A 22384-nucleotide genomic window follows, 5' to 3' on the forward strand; every position below is an offset into this window, starting at 1 on the left:
TTACAGTGTAGAGTACCTTTTGTCACAGAGGGATATTATCAACTTCGGACGCAATCTCATTATTAAGTTTAAAGGCAATTTCAGATACGCCCACATGGAAGTTTAATGGGGCTTTTTCAAGTTCTTCTTTCTCCCCTCCCTGTCAACTACTTAATTACTGTTACATGAAACCTCACTGCAGTGATTACACAAAGTGAAAAAGCCCTCAGTATCTCTAGTATTAGAATTGCACCTGTACCAGATAAAAGTCACATGTAAGCAACTATTTAATTTTTTTGGTTGATGGTGATCCTTCCACGTAAGAGGTCTCTGGAAAGAAGGAAATGACAACCTGGAACACAGATATCTAATTTCTTTTCTACGAAAAAAAGTCAGGTTTAAAGCGCATAATTGAACAGCATAGAAGAATTATACATTTATCAAAATAGGTATTTATACAGTAAAACATTTCTATTCAAACTTTTGGGCCAAACTAGTTTCTAATGCTCCATTTAAATGACCAAAAAAAGTGTATGAGTGCAAAGGAAATTAACTGACTGTATGACATACAGACTTCTATTGCAAAACTGTGACTTTCTGTTTTGGCATGAGCAGCATGAAACATTTGGTGAAAGGAAAAAAATTATCTTCCAAGACCAGTAATAAATTCCTAAGACACACTGCCACACACACCTGTTGCCATGTGGCTTTTTGCAAAAGCCACACTGCTTGCTGGGCACCCAAATATGTTTGCTTTCACTAGCAGAGGTATGTTCCAAGCCTTCCCTTTTAACAGTTGAAATGTTATCTGGAATGAACAAGGGGGGTTCATCAAGTGAAAGACTCTTGCTACTTCTTCTCTGGCGAGGTTGGAGATTCTTATCATTTCTTTTTGGCTTGTTTTTTTCTTTATCATCCTCCTTCAGATGTTCTACAACAGGGGGATCTTTAGTCTCTCCCTCTTCCTTTGTGGAGCTATTTGCTTTTAGCCCAGTTGCAAGCTGGTGTTTGCTGGCTTGCTTCTGACCAGGATGTGAAACATGGCCTGACAATGAATGCACAGAGTGGTGGGTATCTTTAGAACTGCTTTGATGAGTAGGAGATTTCTCACTTGCTTTTTGAACTGATGACCTCTGGGCTTGCCCAGAAGCCTGGACTCGGGGTATTTTCTTCAGCTTTGTGTTGGTCTGCTTTTTTACAGTCACCCCAGAAATGCTACTCTTTGCTTTCAAACCCAGATCAGATTGTTTCTTCCTAATTTTAACTGGATTATTTGGATGCTGATGACTCTCTTGCTCATCCGCATTTCGCTTCAGATTTGCAGAAGAGGGACCGTGAAGGCCTGAAACAGCAACACCAGCTCTCGTTCTTGACCGCACCATTTCTTGTTGCACTGTACCTGACTTCTGCCGAGTACCTGCAGTCAGGTTTTGTTTATTCTGTACTACAGATTTACTATGCCGGGGCCTAACATTCTTTTCACATTTTGTTGAAATACCAATTTGTTTCTCATCATCCTGAAATTTTGATGCCTCTGGGCCTTTTACTTTAGCACTGCTCATCTGCTGCTGCACATTTTGGCTTGACTGGTCAACAACAGTGCTTTCTAAAATGCTATTTCCAGGGTCAGCAGAAGTAAATTCTTTGCTTTTCAAGTCTTTATTATCACAGTCTGTACTGTCCAATAGTTTCTCTGATAGAGCTTCAGTTTTCTCCACTCCCTTGTCATCACCTCCAGCCTCTGTTACAAATTCCTTTCCTGACAATGTATTTTCATCAGGAACTTCCACATTGTGGGAACCTAAACTGCAATCAACCCCCTCTTTCACAGAGCTGGAAGAAGTTGAAAAGGTCTCACAAATTTCATCTGTATTCATGCAAGCACTAGATGAATCATTATCTTTTCCAGTTACTTCAATTTTATTATGCTCTTCTGTTTTCTTCTCTGATTCCTCTGCTTTATTACCAGTCTTTTCTTCTGAAGAATTTTCCAAGCCCATTGAATCAGTCACATCACTTGTTTCATTTTTAACTGGAATCATTTCAGTATCTGCAGATACTGAACAAACAGACTCAGCACTCCCAGAATCAGTCTTTGTTGCAACCTCTGCTATTTCCTTTGTTTCCCCAGGAGAAGGAGAACAGGGTCCTGTTAAATTAGCACAACTTAACTCTTGGGATGTTTCTTCAACTTTTGCCTGCTCAGGGGTTTCAGACTTTATTTCTTTCACATCTTCAGGACCAGGCAGACATTTTGTCTTACTTTGAGATGCTGTTACTGCTGCTGCTGCTCCTTCTACCTGTCCTGACAGTCTTGTACTACGCCTAACCTCCCTAGGCTGCTCCGTTTTCAAGCGTGCAGCAACATCTGTCTCTTTAACTGGACTTCTGTCTTGTTTCTGTCCATTTTTTGGAGCAGATCCACTTTTTACAGAAGATTTCTTGGTATTAACAGGAGGAGCAACATTCGAACGCTTGGCTAGCGTGCTCTGCCGCAGACTCCGTACTGGTTCTAGGAAGGAAAAAAGAAAGTCTCTTAGCTATTCTGCTTCCTTCTCTTTGCAAATACAAGATTTACCTAGAATAAAACTGACTTACCCCAATTTAGCTTACTGGCTACAAAGAGAACTTAAAACTTACTTAAAAACCTCCCCAAAACTAAATTACTTGCATTTCCAATTTCAAACTGACATAGTTTGGATGTAAAATCTCATTATTCTACAGGTTATGGAATTTCTAAATAGTATGAACAAAATGCAAGTGATGATAGAAAGACAATCAAAACCAACTCTACTTTTCTACCTCAAACAAAAATTGCACAAGCTATTTTGTGATTAGAAGTATAACTGAAGTTTAAAAGTGTTTTAGAGAACAGTCTACGAATCTGAGATCCAGTCACATTCTCACCTGATGACAACTTTTACATTTTCTAAATAAGCAACCATTCCAGTGCCTTTCTAAACAGCATAATCACCAGCTTTGTACCACAGGCTCTTATTTAAATTCTGATCTCCATATTAAGTAATTTTATCTTACTAACTCAAACTGCTCTACAGGGGGAAAAAAGCATAGCAGTAAATAATTCCACTTCCACAAGTTAGAAAACCCCTAGCTATAATCAATTAGTTACTACAAACAATGAAAATATTTTAATAAAATATTTATTAAGTATATTGAGATATTTAGATTAAAGATGTTCTGACTGCAATTATAATAACCTAATTTAAAACAAAAAGAGAATATGCAAATAAAAATTAATAGAATCAAAACTTTAATTGGAAAGAGACATGCTAACCTAATATTCCAATGCTGTTTTGCAACTCCATCATCTTTTGCTGTTGAAGAACCACATTATTAATCTTTGGTAGGTAAAAGGATCAAAATCTGAAATATTAGTTTAATGACCATAAGCCATAAGGAAGACACTAAATACTTATTAAAGAGGAATTCTAACTGACTCATACCCTATGAATGCCAGGTGCTAGCTGCAGTGTATAAAAAAGGAAGTGTCTATATTGGAATTCACACAACCAAATTAAATTTATAATTTGTTGGGGGTGGGATTTTAAAGATTGAATTGACTTCAAATGTGCAAACACAATCTACGATCACCTTGTGCCATTAAACGTGGTGATTTCCTTGGTGATGTGACTGATGCTTCTTCAGCACGGTTTCTCAAATTCCTATTAGGTAAAGCAAGCTCATCGTCATCAATGGTGTCATTACCACTCTCTTTAACTCCTTCTCCATCCATAGTATCATCAAGACCAATAACTGTAAAAAAAAAACAAACAAGAAAAAGCCTAAAACTTAAAATGGTCAAAAAGCATTGGAGATATAATGCTGAGCAAGACGGGGGAAGACACAATGAAAAATAAATAAATTGGCCATCTAAAATCAAAAAACAGGGGAAAAAAATTAAGAAATGAAGGACAGAAAATTCCCATGTGAGGTAGTTTCAGTGTAGAAGCTATCACCCAAAGCTTAAAACTTCTGTAGATAGTCCTTACAGCTTGTTTGTGGACTCACATTTTTATTGGGGTTTTTTGCCACAGGAAGGTCCCCAGTCTTAGAGGATCAGCTGCCCCTCACTGTCCCTTCCCACCTAAGAAAAAGTGAAGAAAGGTAAACAGCAGAAAGAGCTGATCCAGAAACGCAGAGTTCAAAAATCACAGTTTTCTCTCAGAATACCATTTTAAAACTCTCAGCCCCACCCATACCACATATCTGCATCTTTAATGCCTTTTAGGAAGAGCTTTAGGTGCAACAACCAGTAACCTCCCAGGAGAGACGGGGAACATTGTCTTTGGTGAATTCCTACCCTCCACTAACCTGAGAAAGATCCCAGAGGCTGCTCTTGAAAACAGGTTTGCTAAGAGGCAGTCAGGTCACTATACCAGCCATTCTCCTCACTTGCTCTAAGTTAGGTTCTTGCAGTGGTAGGCTCTCCTATCCAAAGTTCCTATGTGTGAATGCTGGTCCCCATGGGATGCAAAATTTGTGAGACCAAGCCAAACACCCAAGTGATTTTACAAAACACATAGGAAGGTCTGACAAATATACCAGAGGTTCCAAATAATCAAGTATGCCTGTTTTTCACTATTAAGACACCTACCTTGAAGAATTTTTAAGAAAAATTCACACAACACATATAAGATAGCTACAAATTTCTAAGAATTGCTTACTTATAATGGATATAAATAAATACATCAATCACAGAAGTCAAAAAAGCAAGAAGTTAAATTAAAAATTGTTGGAATTTTTAGACCAGCTCAGAAAATCTGTCAATTCCTGGTCCTTTTCAAGTCTGATATTACTGCAACTTAAAAAAAAAACCAATGCCCTTGTGAAGGCACTACGATAAAAAGCATACTTTTAAAATAACAAAAATTGGAAGCTGTAAAACACTGCTGAAGCCAAAGACTGACAGTAACCAAGTCTATCAATCTACAATCACCTGCCATGAAGAATTAAAAAAATAAAGTAACCAAGCAAGCTGTTAGAAGTTCAAATATTAGAAAGTTTTTTATTGGCCTCTTAAGGAAGGCTGATCATGGCACCAGGCAATCAGCATTCTGAACCTCTGTAATCAGATGGCTGCCAGGAGCTGAAAGCTTGGACTTTCTTAAGCTAACAATCTATGGTCATTCATTTTATTTTAACCGTAATTTTTAGTAACTGCATGGTACACATCAGTTACAAGGAAAAGTGTTTGTGGAAATTACCGTGCACTTCCACTTTCCAATCCACAGGACCACCTTTACATCTGTGTGTGTTTACAAACATACAGATATCATACACAAGGTGCATGAGGCTGATAAAGTTGGTCTTACTCCACTCAAGCGTGTTCCTTAATCACTTATTTGCTATAAGCTACATAGTGGACATACTGGCAAAAAAAAATGACATTGTAACTGCCCCATTAGACATTATTTTCTCTTTAAATATCTAATACCGGCCACGGTCCAAGATGGAAACCTGAATGAGATGGACCCTCACCCTAACTCCAGCTGCCCAATCTCGTGTTCTCAAAGATTATATCCTCCCAGCAGCTCTGCACTTTGGTATTTGTGTTTTCATAGTGTTCCTACAAAACACGAAATTGGTTTTTGGGAACAGACTGTGACAAAAGAGACTCAGATCCACTTCTGCTCCTTCTGTGTAGAACTAAACTACTAAGCTATTGAAGACAACATGAAAAATAACAACTACTAGGACAGCTTCTGAAACAACTCTGGAGTATATTTAAGGGCTGACATTAGAGCCTTGGGCTTTACAATGTTCTTGCTCAAGTTAATGAATTTTTACACTCTCCTTTATTAATAACAGAAGGGACACATTCAGTTTGAAATATTAAAGTATTTTCATACTTACAAGACTCTGTGCTGTAGCTTTAATTTTACAGAGGAATTTGAAGCACAGAATCTTGCTAATTTCAAACCACCTGAGCTACAACTCAGCTAGTACAGACAGCCTCATGAGGCCCCCGATGAGGAGCATTCCACACACAGACCCTGCTGGGAAGAGAGAAAGTGGCAGAGAACAGCAATAGATACAAAGAAGACTAGGAAAATAAATTATGAAGGAGAAGTGGACGTAAAGAAACAACCTTAGGAAAAGTAAACCAACAAAAGCAAAATCAGAAAGAACTAAACAAAAAGAGATCATCTTAGTAACAAATATCTAAAGATTATCTCAGCAATAAGTATAGAAATTAGAAAAATAAAATAGGAAAAAATAAAAAAGGAAAAAATAAAGAAAAAACATATCTGAATAGGAAGAATTGTACACCAGTGTACAATTGAACAGACTGCAAATCAGAAAAATGTGAGTCACATTCAACATATTTATACTTGAAAAGGCACCACTGACCTTCACCTTACTATTTTGAGTTTCTCCATTACTTATAAAGTATCTAAATTTCCAAACAACTGTGTTGTACTACTGACTCATTTTTATATATGTTAATACCGTAACAGAATAACACACAGTAAAAACAGTCTACTTGCAAATTTAAAGCAATGTTTTCCCTATGCTAAAACAAAACCATGACCATTTTTTAATTCTTCAGCAATGTAAAACTGAAGAAAATAAGCCTTACTTTCTGGTGAAAGAGGAGGTAAGGAGAAGAAAACACCCCTAAATACATCATCAAAAACTGTGACATTTATAAATCTTTATTAATGTAAGACCTCCCTTGATTATTTTCAGCCACAACTAAGACAGAAATACTCAGTTTCTTGACACACTGACCAAGGTTAGTCTCAAGTGTAGAAGTAAATTTCTTTCCTGTAGATGCTAGCCCTGGATTTCTTTTGCTTAGGTAAGCACATCGAACAGAACATCGCTGTTGTTCCTGCTTTGCACTGTTGTAAAATGCTATGTCCAGCTGAATCACACTAAGGGCAGGGATGTGCAAGTCCACAGCAATTTCCATATAAGCATCACAGATTATATGGAAATGGTTGAACATTTTAGAATTTCTACTATGTTATATGTGAATAACAACATAAAGACATAACATTATGCTTCAATGAAAAGAACAGTTACATTCTAAAGCAGTAACTAACACACCTAGGTAAGCCTGCAGAAGAGCCAATAAACTCCAGTGAAGCAACAAAACATATATAGCGATATTTTGTCAGTAAGTCTCAAGATTGTAAACGAAGATGGTATACTTTCTATGAAAAACCTTTCCCTTATTGACATTTGTGATGCATATATTCAAGAAACAGGATTAAAAATACTTTTTGTTAAAAAAATATGTATTTTTAAGAGAAATTGCATGACTGATGACATAACTTACATAAGTAAACATCAAATTCCAACTGTTTTACTAAAGTTTGCCTGTAACCCCATGAACTGAGAATTGGCCTGCAAGTACCTTGAGCTGACTCCCCAGTGCAAAAAAGAATCATAGTAAGTAACATGAAATATTAACTAAACATTTGCTCCCTTTCTCCATTAATGTCTGTGTTGTAAAGAGGTATTTTTACAGTCTTTAGAATAAAGACATACGAAAATCAACTAGGATTAATAAACTTAATACAGCATGTATCTTGACAGAGGACCGCATACCCATTTTATTATAAAGATGGAGCTACATCACAAGCCTACTGATTTGTGGTTCTTTAGTGACACAAGCCCATTACTCTGGAAATAAGGAGCAGTAAAGCACAAATTTCAACAACAAAGTAAAAACACTGCACCAAACCAAGTACTTTAATGTAAATTAATTACTTTTATTAAGAAGGGAGTCTTCACATATTTACAAATCATAGAGCTAATCTAAATTGCTTTGCAAATCAGTACAGATCCAATCTCTCTCCACCCATGAAACTGATCCAAAGGCATAAATAACTAAATACTTCAGGAGGACCTAAGCTGGGGAACACAGGTATTTTGCCACCTACAAACAGAAAAAGGCACAAAATAAGCATTCTCCAGATTCTCAATACCAATACAGTAAAATTAAATTTTATACAGAAAAGTTACTGGTCATAAAACACTGTGTAACTGTTCACACGGACAGCTCAGAGGAAGGAAGGCAATAAAGAGGTAAGAACAACTGAAGACCAAATTTTGGGCTGGAATCTCAAAGTTACATTCCAAATTACTTCAAATGTAGGAAGAAAAATACATGTACATTTGGCTTTAGTGAAAAGAGGCTGAAATGCCTAATACAGCCAGACATCACACTAGCTAAAGAAAAGAGTATTTGTAGTCAGAAAAATTGGTTTGACTCCAAAGATTCAGTAGGTGATCATGATTTTAGCAGAAGTAATGCTGCTTTTAACAACACTCATGAAAACACAGGCTAAAATCAGGAAAAGCAGATGGCACTTGATGGAAACACCCAGAAGCAATCCAGAGGGACAGGAAAAAAAGGGCAATTAAAAACATGTACCTAACACATTTGTATATTCTTACAGCATCAGTCTTCATCATTTATAGTAAGTACCTGATCTAATAAACATACCCATAAACTAAATTAGTTAAAAGTTTGATTTTAATATGAAATCTAGAAATGTCTCCAGATGATATGCAATTATAATTCCATTCCCTGTATTATATGTATACTAAATCAAACTACCCCAGTAAATGACATCCTGAAAAGCTACAGAGTTTGTGATAGCTAAGAAGTAGCAATTTAGTATGAATGTTAAGTTGCTTAGCTCACTGGCATGTGACCAGTATGACCTGCTGTGCTCACAGGTGGATAAGCTTCCAGCATGTCTTCCAGCAAGAACAGAACAAAACAGAAAACCTATCACCAGGGTACCATTCAAAGTTGAAATAAGTGTGTTGCTCTTTGAGTTAGGTCATATTCTAAACTTCAGAGTTTCCACTTCTCATCAATGAATTGTTCAATAAGGTAAAAAAAAAAAATCAACACAACCCCAAGAGCATGCTTCCACACCCACTCACACCACTCAAACATTTAAGATGGCCAAGAGCTGCTCTACACAATCTAATTTTCTGCATTGGCCATGCACAGATTGGAAGAACAGCCACCTGATCAAACTGACGAAAAGAAGCAGAGAGGCACCTAAAACATGACCTGGGGCACTTCTAATTGCTTCATGAATTTAGATTTCATTTATTTCTCCAAAGTTTGATTTTGTCAAATTCTGTCCTTTAACTGGCAAGGAGAACAATTATATCAATTTCTACTATCAACATGAGGTCTTTCTGCTAATACCTACTTCAGGACAGGAAGAGCCCTCCATAACTGCAAACTTCCTATGAGCTGCAGTGAGTAAGATGTGGATAGTTTGCACCTTGATTCAGAGAGGTAACAAAACTTCTTAACTGTGTGTTGTAAGACCAGCAATATCCTCAGTCTAGGTTCATAAACCAGCAACCTAACTACATCTTTATAGTTTAGCAATCACCCTACACAAACACATTTTATAAGGATTTCAGCATAATTTCACCTCTACCCTATCCAGCCCGTGAGAGTTGTGAGAGTCATAGAGTTACGTCTACATGTGCTCAAAGCCATAACCAGGATCACCTGCAAAGAATCTTGTTCTCTTCTCTAAATATGTAATCATTCAATCAAAGCTAAAAAGATAACCCCATTCTATTACTCTAACCCCATTCTATTACTCAGTGGCAATTACAGAGCAAGCTCAGCAAGTTTGGTCTGCTCTGTCTTTGGTCTTTGTTTGACCAACAGCGTCTCCTAACTAAAGAAACCATCTAAATCCTGCAGTCTGGATTCAGGCCAAGAGATAAACAAACATGAGACTGCTTTATTGGTACTGATATAGTTCTGCCTATCAATAGATAGGCAACAAACATCTACTGTCATACTCCTTCTATTTGTCATATATTAGTACTGCTGACTGAGACACTTGGAACAAGACATGGACGTGGTGAAGCAAGTCCACAGGAGGCCACAAAAATGACTGGAGGGCTGGAGCACCCGTCCTTTGAAGAAAGGCTGGGAGAGTTGGGGTTGTTTGGCCTGGAGAATAGGGGGACACCTCATTGCAGCCTTTTAATACTTAGAAGGGGCTTATAAGAAAAACATGAATAGACTTTTTAGTATGGCCTGTAGCGACACAGAGAAGGGTAATGGTTTTAAACTAGAATCAGACTGGATGTAAGGAAGAACTTTTTTATAATGAGGGTGGTGAAACACTGGAAGAGGTTGCCCAGAGAGGAGGTAGATATCACACCCCTGGAAACCTTCAAGGTCGGATTGGACAGGGCTCTGAGCAACCTGGTCTAGTTGAACATGTCCCTGCTTATTGCAGAGAGGCTGGACTATATGACCTTTAGAGGCACCTTGCAAACCACATCATTCTATGATTCTATGCTACTATTCTCCCCAAGACATGTAGTTGTAATTCAACTTACCAAACCTGCATTTTCTGGATGGATGTGTCTATCTATGTGTTTTCCTATAGGCATGCACTTGAACTGTTTAAAGGACATACAGTCAATTGCTACCAGCATCCATCACATACAGTCAGGTATCAGGTAACTCACCATAAAAAGAGCTTAGTATTAATAAAAAGCTTAGTTCTTGATGAATGATGTGCAGTATAAACCCTAAAGCTGAGCAAAACATATTGATGAGTAACCATTTTGGATCAGGCCTGTAAAAACCCTCAACAAAAACTAACACCCGTGCAGCAATAAGAAAAAGAGCAGGAAACAAACTCACACTCAAAATCTACTGCAGCAGGAAGAAAAAACCCAAATTTTTTTTTTTGGCTTGATAGGTTGCTTTTTCCTTGCCTTAATCAATATAATCTTTGATTTACAGTTTTCCATGATGTAATACCACCTAATTTAGTGAAGGTGAGAATTTAGTCTGTTAGTAAAATATATATTATATAAGGAAATTATCAAGATTTTCAGAAACAGTTCATAACACTTAACTAAAAAAAAAATTAAACATTGATATAATCATGTAACTGCATTAATCTACAACACTTCTCAGTAATGAGCCTAAAAACTGTATTTTTTAAACTTCCAGTCAAATAAAGAACACTACTACGAACAGAGTATATTTTTGTCTCTTGCATCAAATTCAGTGTAATTATTCCAAATATTCATAAATATTAATAATTTTAGGGATTGGATCATCCTTTTTTTTATCTTCTAAACTTCTGAGATTATTTATATTTAAAACTTCGCTCTAAATTGTTTTCAAATCAGGTATTTCAAACAGTAAAAAAAGAATTTTATTATCATTCCAGGGTCTTGAAGCCAACCAAAGCAAAGCACCCAGAATTCAGAATCAGCTCAGTACCAGAAGGCCTAGCACTAACAGAATAACCCTGGCATCAGAGCAGTAATTTGTCCAACTCTCCTGCTCCTACTGCTAATCCAGAAATACAGTATTTTTTTAAGCCAACCAGAGACTTCAGTGATCAAGCACAGTATCTAAACAAATCTTGACTTTCATTGGGAATAATTGAGAGACAAAGCCTAAGCTATTTCTGATCCACATAAGGAACCTTCCTCTACTGTTCCACTACAAAACTAAAAAGACCTGCTCATGCTTACAAAGGGCAGCAAGGCAACAGAGATCCCAGTTTATTATTTCTACATTATGAAAAAGGGTTGGTACTCAAGTTAAACTGTATTTTAAATTGTAATCTTAAAAAATTGTAAGATTTACCTGTAGAACAAGGCATCTGGAAATTGGGGTCATTGCTATCCAAAACAGGCAAACAGAACTGGGCACTTGCAGATCCTAGCATAGGATCCTTATCGCTGAGCATGTTCTTCAGCGAATCCTCTAAGACATTTTGACTTGCACTAAAATCCTCACAGACTTCATTCTCCAGGTTGGATTCTAGAAATAGGGCATCATCTAAGTGTTCAGTAGGAATTAAATGGTTAAATGTATCAACTATATCCATGAAGACTCCTGTGTGTCTTTCAGCCCTATAGAAAGACAAGAAAAATACCATAAGAAAATAAGCTACAAATTGTAAAACACCTAAGACACCAGCAAATTTTTTGGCTGTTGTGCTTTATAAAGAATGCTTAAGGTATTTTAGAATTTTAAAAACTAAAAAATGCTTGTGGCTTAGTAAGGCCCTCTGCATAACTAAAAATCAACTCCCTAATTATTTTTAAAAGAAATTCCATGCTAGGTTAATATAATCTACTCTATCAGCACCTGAGTGCTTCTACACACACTTCTACAGAGTGTGTATAACAAAGGTAACTAAACTCCTTTCTAAAATTTGTTTAAACCTTGACCAACCCAAGGGGGTAGGACACCAGAGGAAGAGGATATCAAGAACAAGTGGACCTGGATAGGTGCACTGTGAGCATGACTCTTCTTTTTAAATGTAAAAATGTGAGGTCAGCTTCCACTAACAAAAGTGGAGCTGAGAAGGTTCCAGAGCCTGCCATACTACTACTACCAATACTACTGAGAAGAACTATATTTCTGTTCAAAGAGCAACCACCAAGTACTTCATATCAAGCTAGTATTTTTAGACAGCAAGGTTTCATTGCTATTATTTTTCACCTATCAGTACAGTCAAAAAATTACAGAAATTTTATATGAAAATCTGATCTCAATCAAGTACATGAGAATTCTGAGCTGGACCCTTTTGGAAACTTCAGTTTTGAAGAAGTTTAGGTGCCCTTCTAGAAGTCTACCTAACTAATTGTATTCAAAGATGAATTCTTTATTTTCTAGATCTTCTTTCCAATGCAACAGAAGTGCAACTACTGCAGCAGAGACTTAACTAATAAGAATGTATAACTAAACAACAGAATGGAAAAAAAGTCAGCAAAACACTTTGCTTTAGCATATACTCAACGTGGAGAGAGATAACTATAAAAAATATGATCTTACAGGTAAGGAAAAAGGAGCAGTGCTGGACTGCCTGGCTTAATTTGGCATACTGGATAGTCTGAAAGATCAGTTTTGACACAAAAGGCTGTTAAAACTTTTGGAAACAGAAAAAGGACACACATACTTTCCCGCTCCTTCTTTCATCATCCTCCTCCCACATGAGAGTTTTTTTTGTTAGACACATTAACAGAACAATTCTATTTTAGCAATCAACTGGGAATACCCTAGCCAGATACATATACAGGCTCTGTTACAATTTCAACCCTATTTATTCCATTTATTTTATTTCATTTCACAAATTTACAGAAACTACAGGTTTGACACGAACAATGTTTCATTTTGTTTGAGTGGGGTTTCTTAGGGTTTTTTTGTTTGTGGGGTTTTGGGTTGTTGGGGTTTTATTTTCAAACATGACAGTCTTTCTTCCTTCTCCCATAGGGCAGCTCAGAAGAAAACAATGGTGAGATATGGCACTGTGTCTCTGCAGAGCATGGTATCTTTCCAATTTCTACACACTAACCACAACAAAGCACTCCACTACACAAGGTCCTACTGACCAGACAGCAAGAAGTAAAGTTCGGCCAAATCACATGCATTTAGTAAGCAGGTAATACACTTCAGCAGCAAGTCATAATTTGAAAGCTTCCTCACCAAAAAAATTGACCTGTTTTATCAAGCAATGCAGGGCATCTACGTATACACTAACTAACACCTACAGCAGTCAACATTGTTTCTAAAGCTCCAAATCTGTCAATAAACAAGTAAACTAATGGAGTAAGTACTATGCTGCACTGTATAATCTGTTTTTATTATTATGCCAAGTAGTTACAACAATCTGATACTACACAGGATAAACTACAAGAGATGCAGTGACTCCAATAAGGAAATAATTACAAATGCCCCAATACAGTACTTTAAAGCACCTTCCTGCAATGACAGGGTTTTTTTCATATTAGCATTACATGAGCACAAGAGTAACAGCCACAGGATAAAATTATGGTGAACACTCATTAACAAGTGTCAATGACACTGCAATAGAACATGTTCTACATATTGTGAAAATGCAAGAAACCTTTTGCATCCAACATTAAAGTGGCAGAGGCTTTGAAAACATTTACAATAACATACCCCAAGCTTTCTTCTGGATTTGAGAACATTTATATATTTGTTACTCAAATATTGTTGTTCCCAAAGCAGTGATTACCACTTCATTAAAACCAATGTTAAGTAGCAAAACCGGAAAAGAACATTTTCTCTTGCTACAAAAATCCCTCCTGACAGAAATTAACCTCTGTCTTCAGTGATGTGATGAAGAAAAAAAGATTACCTACAGTTTTGTAAGACTACCATGCAGCCATTCGGAACACTAAAAGCACTGTAAAGTAAATGTGAAAGCAACTATACATGCAGTGGCCACAGCCACCTTCAACGACACCTAAGTAGCTAGTAGAGAAAATTAAAGAGGATTTTTATTGAAAGCTTTATTTCTGGAGCATGAGCCTATGATCAAGTGTAAATTCTATCCAAATTTTGCATCAAAAAGTCAGCGGGTTTACATAAAAATACTACTACCAGAAAATCTAATCAAAAAGAATTCTTTCTATCATTTTTAAAATGGAAAGTTTATGCCAGCAAAACACATGAAAATAAAATTTTGCTTTACCTAGTTCAAAAAACCATTGTGCGATTCTTTTCATAATTCATACACTACCAAGCTATTTTAGAAAATTATTTCTAACGTTACTAGATTAATTATCATAGAAGTGTAGAATCTGTGGGACTGAGGATGAAAGATACGCTTCTTTAGCTAGACAACTGGCTGTTAGAAACAGTTGCTGCAAGAAAAAAAAAATCTTCCCTTGCACAATGCCTTAAGTGTATAAATTTTGAATGGTTTACTTTACATTTAAAACACTATGAACATCAGGAAAAATAGCCAGAGGTACAGGTAAAATCACAGTTAAGATTTTCATGCTCACTCATTTCCAAAGACAATTCTAACCCCTGAAAGGAAGAATGTATTACTCCACTGGAACACAGCTGTGTCCTCGAGCCCTAATGGCCAGTGCCTCGGCAACGCTCCCGGCAGATGCGCACATACCAGTTCTACTCCCATCATTCAGTAACTCACAAGTGCTTTCCCACTAGGTAGCTAATCAGAAGCAACAGAATATGAAAAGTATTATGCATGCAGAACCAGTGAGGAGGGCTCATAAATGAGGCAAAGGAGCAAGTCCCAGCCAGGCTCAGTGAAACTTCTCCCACCCTCTGGCTCCTGGAGCATCAGGGCACGAACTGAGACTGCAGCACAGCAACATACAGGAGTCTGGGTAAAAGAAGAGCTCACCATCAAGAAAAGCTTAAAGTATAGAGAGCATTCTCCTCAGTTCCCTAAATACATTTCTCTTACACTTTTGAAACTGATTTGCTTCTATCAGCCCCTCCACTGCAAAAACAGGAGCAACAGTGACAGAAGTAACACTGCAACAATTACAAAGTAACTCATCAACCACCTGTCATCATTAAGCGATCCAACACTATAAACAACCCTGTTAGAAAGCACTACAATCAAATATGACTTCCAGAATTTCCCCCACATTTTTACGACAAAATTTCGTCATGCTCTCAACACTGTTTTCTTTTACAGTCTGAGTCTTTCAGCCTAAAAAAATAATTTCTTCCATTGTTGAATTAGCTTATTAAGCTATAAATTTATTAAATTTATTGCCTCAAATCCCAACAAATCTGGTATGAAATAAATATGCTATAGGATCTGCCACAGCAGATTTTTATCTTTTCCCCATTTACCATATTTTCATCACACCTTTAACAGTTCTAAATGACTTTCTAAAATTAAAAGGTAAATAACCAGAATGATCACTTGCTAAGAAAAGAAACTGAGATCTCAAACAAGCATATCCTTCCAAACTAATCTTAGAATGGAAGGAAGACTAGAAACTGGACAAGAGATGTTGTACATCTTTAAGCTTTTTCATTGCTTAGTTTGTCTGTGAAAGAGGCAAAGAATTACTTCAGTTCCTGTTGTATTATTTGCTTAATCACAGCAGAGAATAATAATTTAGTGGAGATATCCAACTGCATCCGCATGTTTCTATCATCTTATCTAAAATCCACCTCAGGCAGGGGTGATTACAATTTGTATTTACCACCAAGCATCCTGTGTGTTACTTAGCTGACAGACAGTCTGAGCATACTCTTGACTGCCATTTTAAATTAAGTCTCCTTTAAACGTCAGCATGCAAAAGTGTTTCATTTTTCATCTACATATTTGGATATATTCTAGATACATTTGTCTTGATATTTTATTATTTTTCTTTATTTTCCTTTACATACATTTTGTTCTCTCTTTACAGTACTCCCACATCATTTATTTTACTAAGCAAATGTTAGGTTTCACTGTAATTACACTCTTTCCTTCCCTCTCTGCCCAGGGGGTGAATTTAATATATCAGTTTACCTTTTAAACTTGACTTTCATATTTTAGCTTATAAAGTTAGTAACATAAAATAGAAGCTTCTATATGTTTAACGATTGTCAATTTAAAAATAAATCTGGTTTATGAAAGTCCTCAGCAGTTGGACTTCAAAAAAAATAAAACACTTCTACAAAGAAATTTAACCAAAAAAGAATTGCCTGAATTGGGAACAAGGCAAGGCAAAAACCTGAAGGAACCCAACAAAAGAAAAAAAAAAATCCCAGATGTTGAATAACCTATCTACTTTATTGACCTGCCCGAATAAGTGAGTCTGAAACTGCTGAAGATAGCATAGAAATGCTACAATTCCTTCCATTTCACTGAAGTACCTTTCTGAATAGTGTCTATCGCTTCCAATTCGCTGAATCTGTCTAGTGCTTTTAAAAGCTTTTATACATCTAGTTATTGACTGGATGATGTGGGATGCATTGCAACATTCAAAACACAAGACTTGGTCTCTGGACCTTGTGCTTATGCACACCAAATGACCAACAGCAAGCACTAGTCATAACAACTGTAACAGACTCCATTAAAAATACCCATATTACATTTATTTCTTCAAGTAGTAAACTCTGGTAGGATAGTAAACAAAAGGAACAAGTTATTCGGACGACCAGCACCTTAGATGTCAAAACAAATGTTTTGACTCAGCACTATTACAGAAGAATCAGTAAGTAACAATAACTGACAAAAACTTTCCATCATAAGAGGGGAACAGCACCAATTGGCATGCAATTAGCTAATAACACAGACAGCTTAAAAAAAAAATCCCTTGCCCACATTGTGTGGCAACTACTGTACCCAAAAGGAGCACTCAACGTATGAAATGTCTACCTTTGTTCACTGGAACCGTGCTATCAGACCACCCCCTGGACTCACTGATACCTTGATGAAACCCACCTACCAAACAATATTACTTCAAAGCCCTGATGCACGTTTTACTACCATCCTCCTCCTTCTTCCTACACAAACTTTAAGGTTGCAAGTACCTAATTGAAAATTAATGGCAAGTTGCCAGGTGTCCTTGTTGCCACGCTTTAGGCACTAGAAGCTGCGTGCACTATGTGTTCATGGATATTACAGCATCAAAAGCCAGAACTGAGACCCACGTCTTCTGTAGCAAGAGATTTTACCAGTAGAGTTCACAGTACAAACACATCATGGGATTAAACAGAAAATCAATACCAGATAGTGCATCAGTAGCAGTGGCAGTAAGAAGACATCAACTTCACAACTTTTTGGTGAGTTTACAACTTTCACACCAATGTGCTTTCTCATCTGGTTCTTATTGGCTCAAATCCCATAATCTGGGGCAGTCTTCAAGAACTAAATTAACTGACAAAATATTTTTGACAGAACAAGCAATGTGATTTACGAGCATATGAACTGCCATCTAGCCAGAAAAACTTGTTTTGAACAGTTAAAAGAAGATTTCAGTGTCCTTTCTCAAAAAAAAAAAAGCAGATACAACACTTGTATAGAATACAGTTTACTGAGTAGTCTTTAAGCATCATCAAATTTAACCTTCCTCATTCACCTATCTCCCAAAAAAACAGGACACTGGCAAAAACCTGCCTAACAGGAACATGTAGGCAAACAGGTTTATTCGAAACATCAATACTGCTGTAAAGGAGGGCCAGGTACACTGACAAACTTATATGCCAAAACATCAACCCATTAGGTATCCACACACCACCTGTTCCCTTATGTAAATCCCCGACTTATTATTTATTAATTTAATCCCTCATTGAAAATTTAAGATATAGCTTTTAGTGGCGCCAAAACAAAGCCTTGCTGAAGACCAAAAAACAGAAAATGTGAATCTGAGCATTTCATTCATTGTTAAGAAGCTCTTCTACACTGTTTTTGTGACCTCATTCTGAAGTCTTCAGACACCAACTGACACAAACCCCTTGCTACTAAAATCTCAACAGACATAACAAATAATAATCACCTCCCAAAATCTAACTAGAATCTAAAGTTATGTGCTGCTCCCCTCGCTGACAGAGCAGATCTCTTACTACTTGCTATCGCGGTATGTAAGAGAAAAGACAGCTCAAGATACCTGCTTTATTAAACCTTCCCTATTCGAAACACATTCACCCGCCATAACTGTACCTCATTTCAGTGAGCAGAAAGGAAAAATAAATTTCAAACAAGGTATTCACTTAGAAGACAAAGAAATGCAGAAAGAATAGAGAAACATTTTCCTAATCATACAATATCATATTGTACCATCAAAAATCATCTTAACAGTTATGTTTTGAACAGTATAACCTCTCCTCAAAAAAAAATACCTTTCTGACCCTCACTTTATAGCTCAAAGAGGTACACAGTGCTGTACTAAAACTTGTGTTATGTTAAAAAACATTTTTACACTGTGAAATGTGGAGTATGCAAATGTAAAATGTGAAATGCAAAGTTTTTAGATTGTGAAACATTCACAATCTGTTTTTCTTTGCTGGACTGTCCCACCAATGAACACTCCTGAATACTGCAAAAATTAGGCATAATCAAAGATCATCCATAATTTTATGAATCTCTCGATCGCTGCATATACCTTGGGAATTTGTAAGCTCACTACCAAGAGACATTTCACTGAAAAGAAAAAGATGAGGACAGATTATATTTCCATTACTACTGCTATTCTCTTGAACTCTTCCACCCTCAGCTTCCTGAATACTTGTTTCAAGTATTTGCAGCTGGAACATAGTATAAAATGCTAAACTGTGTAACAGGTTACACTGATTATCTGTCAGTCACCCGAGAGAATAATTTCATTTGTAATACCTTTCGAATTTGTCAGTGTCTCTCCCATAATGATTCATTTGGAAACACCTATTAGAATTAGGGTTTGTTTGTTGGGATTTTTTTTAGCAAGAGTTAAAAGCTTAATGGCTAAGCCTTGTGAAGTTTTTCATAGAAATACGCCATTCATCATGTAGCTATACTGACACCACTCAGGAGGATATGACAAGCTGTCCGTATTTTTCACTTTTTGCCTCAATAAAATGAACTCTCCCAATTCAGTGAGCTTTATCATTGCTACTTCATAATATTACCTTTCAAAAATATGCCCTTCCTATAAAAAAAGCTTCTACTATAACATGGCTCTCCCCTTAAAGCTTGGATTCAACAGTATTTAAATTGACCAGGAAAAATTAATGGAAAAAAATTACAATAACAACTAAAAAAATTCATCAGCTCAACTCTTAGCACAACACAGGTGGTAGAGGTGAGCCTCTTTTTAAGAGAGAGGTTGCAGAAATATGGCAGGTGAGAATTATTAGAGTTTCTGTTTTCCTCAAAGCACCTTATCACTGTGTTGAATTACCTCAGCTAACTGTGTTGAATTAACTCTACCCACCACGGTTTGTAGTTAGGTACCCCTTCAGTTTGTAAATGTAAAATGCACATAAAAACTGAATGACTGAGTAACAGGCACCAACAGCTGAAAAAGATGTAGGTGTTCAGAACTCCATAATTATATGCGTAATCTTTAAAGTCAACTATAGCAATTAAAAGCAGAAGGTACTTGGTAAAGCAAAAAGAAGAGTTTCACTGAGGGATACACACTAAGTATAAACACCACTGGAATTATTCTAAGTATAAAAACCCACATTTTCAAGGTCTCCCTTCCATTGTGTCCCAAACCATAACAGATTAATTTATTAAGCAAAACAAACCATGAATTAGTGGTGTTAAAGAGATACCATATGTTTATCATCCTTGCATTTAATTCTAAAATATTTCCACTATTTAGCAATGTTAGTGTCCATTTTTATAAAAGCAAATGTATGAAAATTACATCATGAATTAACAACTACGTAAAGGACACCACAACTACAATTTCCATGGTATAGCTCCTGTCAGCCCCCATTCCTATCTTTCCTTACTGGTTTTTACGCTTCACTCTACAGGCTATTTTTACTAACTTAACCTATGCCACAGAGTGCTCTTCATCCAAACGCACCCCGCAAGGCTCTAACAGGTCTCCCTTGTGCACACCATACAGAGTGAGCACTCGCAATCACACGAAAGACGGCTCCTCTAAAGCCTGAGAGCTATTATTTGCATTCCAGTAGCAAGCAATAAGCTCACTGCCTCAGAAAGAGAACCTCATCCCAGATCAGGATGTGGAAATACCACCAGGCCACCGAGTCCCACAGCACTGCTGATGACCACATTTTCTCTCGCACTTCCTACAGTGGGTACTATACACAGGAGTTGAACACAGAAATTGTTGGCGATGCAAAGTTTAGGAGACGGGAGGAGGCCACCGGAACAGGTCAGACCAAGAGCAAGAACAGCAGGGTCTAAATTGGTAATTGTTTCTCTGGTTTATATGGGACAACTAAGCATCGGCGGCTCATGGGGAGAGAAGGGACAAAAGTAGAAGGGTCAAAACGCAGCAACTGCAGGGCAGGCAAGGCGATGTGGAAGACCTCACAGCAGCAACACGGCTCCGACCAAAGAGCCTGCGGCAGCGTCCCGCACGCACACGGCACGGAAGCGGCCGCCACAGGCAGCAAGGCCGGGGCCAGAGCGCCATGCCAGGTGGCCGGGCGAGGAGCCGGGACCGGCCGGCCCAGGGCCCGCAGGTCGCAGCCTCCGCGACAACCGCGCCGGCGCCGCGGGGCCGCGCCCAGGCAGAGCGGGGCGGCCGGGGCTCGGCCGGGGAGCGGCCCCGGGGCCCGCAGCCGGAGCGCAGGTCGCCTGCACCCATGGGCCGGCGGCGGCGCCGCCTCCGCGCACAGCCCGTGCCGCGGCCCCACGGCGGAAGCAGCCGCGTCCCGCCGGGCCGCCCCCCGCCACCCGGCCGGGCCTGGCCAGCACAGGCCGCGGCTCCGCCGCCGCAGGCCCAGCCCAGCCCTGCCCAGCGCAGAGAAGGCTAGGGGAGGCCGCGGAGCGCATCGGGGTCCTCCGGCCCCGCTCCTTCCCTCCCTGCCTGCCCCGCTCGTTGCCGCAGCCCGCGATAACTCACCCGCTCCGCCGCCCAGCGCTGCCCCGCGGCCGCGGGGGAAGAGACGCGGCGGCCGCGCCAAAGGGAGGGAGAGCGGCGCGCGCAGCTCCGCGGGGGCGCGCGCGGGGGCTGCCCCCGCCCAGGTGGTCGCGCCCGGCTCGGCCCGGCTCGGTGGCGGCCGCGTGCCCGCTGCCCCGCCGGTGCGCGCCCCCGCGGCGTCCGGCGCGCCGGGCCCGGCCGCTCACGGGACGGCGCTGTTGGAGGGAGGGGATGGGGGCGGGCGGGGGCGCGCGCGCTGCGCAGGCGCCGGGCGGGAGGGGCCGGGGGCGCGGGGCGGGGCAGAGCCGCGGGACCCCGGGCCGGGCCGGTGCTGAGCTGTGCTGGTGGCCCCGGCCCTGACAGGCTCCGAAGAGGCCCCTTCAGCAGAACCAGCCTTCCTGGCTGAGCCGCGGGTGTCCTGGGCACCCTTGGTGGAGTCGGGGGCCGCAACAGCGAGAGGCGCCCGGTGGCAACTGCGGGCCTGTCCGTGCTGACGGGCCCGGCTGGGCCGGGTCCACGGGAGGGTGGATGGAAGGCCGGCCGGGAGGGTTTTGGCTGGGGACGCACATGGTGTGACCGATGCGTGTGTAGTGATGTGGCCTTTTGTCTTCGGGGAGCAGCTGCCACCCCCGTCCTCGGTGCAGCCCCGTTACACAACCTGCTTGTTAATCTGTCCTGTGCGCCGGCGGCCCCGGGCAGATTCCTTCAGCTCGCGATGTGCCAGGTTCGTCGGTCCTATATATTGAACAGAAAAGTCTCCGCAGTCGGTCGGTCCTGGGCAGACATGTCTCATGCTGCCTTTTGGTGCAGGCGCGTTTTCCTTTATTCTCGTTTCCTCGTAACAGTTTCTCCGTGTGCGCTGCAGGAGCTTTGGCGCACATTCATACAAATTGTCACCTAAGGGGCTGTCACGGTGTGTGTTTGTTGGGACATCAGCATCTGGAGTAATTTGGTCTTCACATAATCAAAGAGCAGGACTGTCTTTCCTGACTTGTGTTGCTGCATTAGCTGAATGCAGCATTCCTTACACTGCTTTGAGTTCTGGTGGCTGGCATAAAGTGCAGTGCAG

The 22384-nt window shown here is 39.5% G+C and overlaps 1 protein-coding gene across 4 annotated transcripts in view; it reads right to left on the minus strand.

The window, feature by feature from the left end:
• PHF3 (PHD finger protein 3) overlaps nucleotides 1–21402 on the minus strand; it is a 49704-nt gene extending 28302 nt beyond the window's left edge. Inside the window, exons 1-4 of one of the 4 annotated variants that reach the window (XM_039569293.1) lie at nucleotides 21298–21397; nucleotides 4009–4084; nucleotides 3592–3753; nucleotides 673–2491 (exon numbers count right to left, since the gene is read on the minus strand). In XM_039569293.1, coding sequence (XP_039425227.1) covers nucleotides 673–2491; nucleotides 3592–3733 — 1961 coding nt within the window. In that variant the 5' untranslated portion in view covers nucleotides 3734–3753; nucleotides 4009–4084; nucleotides 21298–21397. Of the gene's footprint in view, nucleotides 1–672; nucleotides 2492–3591; nucleotides 3754–4008; nucleotides 4085–11620; nucleotides 11890–21297 lie in introns of those variants that run through there. The other 3 variants (XM_039569292.1, XM_010405775.4, XM_039569294.1) reach the window with 3 other exon arrangements.
• Nucleotides 21403–22384: the final 982 nt, after the last annotated feature.

The sequence above is a fragment of the Corvus cornix genome, chromosome 3 (assembly GCF_000738735.6).
Source record: "Corvus cornix cornix isolate S_Up_H32 chromosome 3, ASM73873v5, whole genome shotgun sequence".
NCBI classification, from domain to species: Eukaryota; Metazoa; Chordata; class Aves; order Passeriformes; family Corvidae; genus Corvus; species Corvus cornix.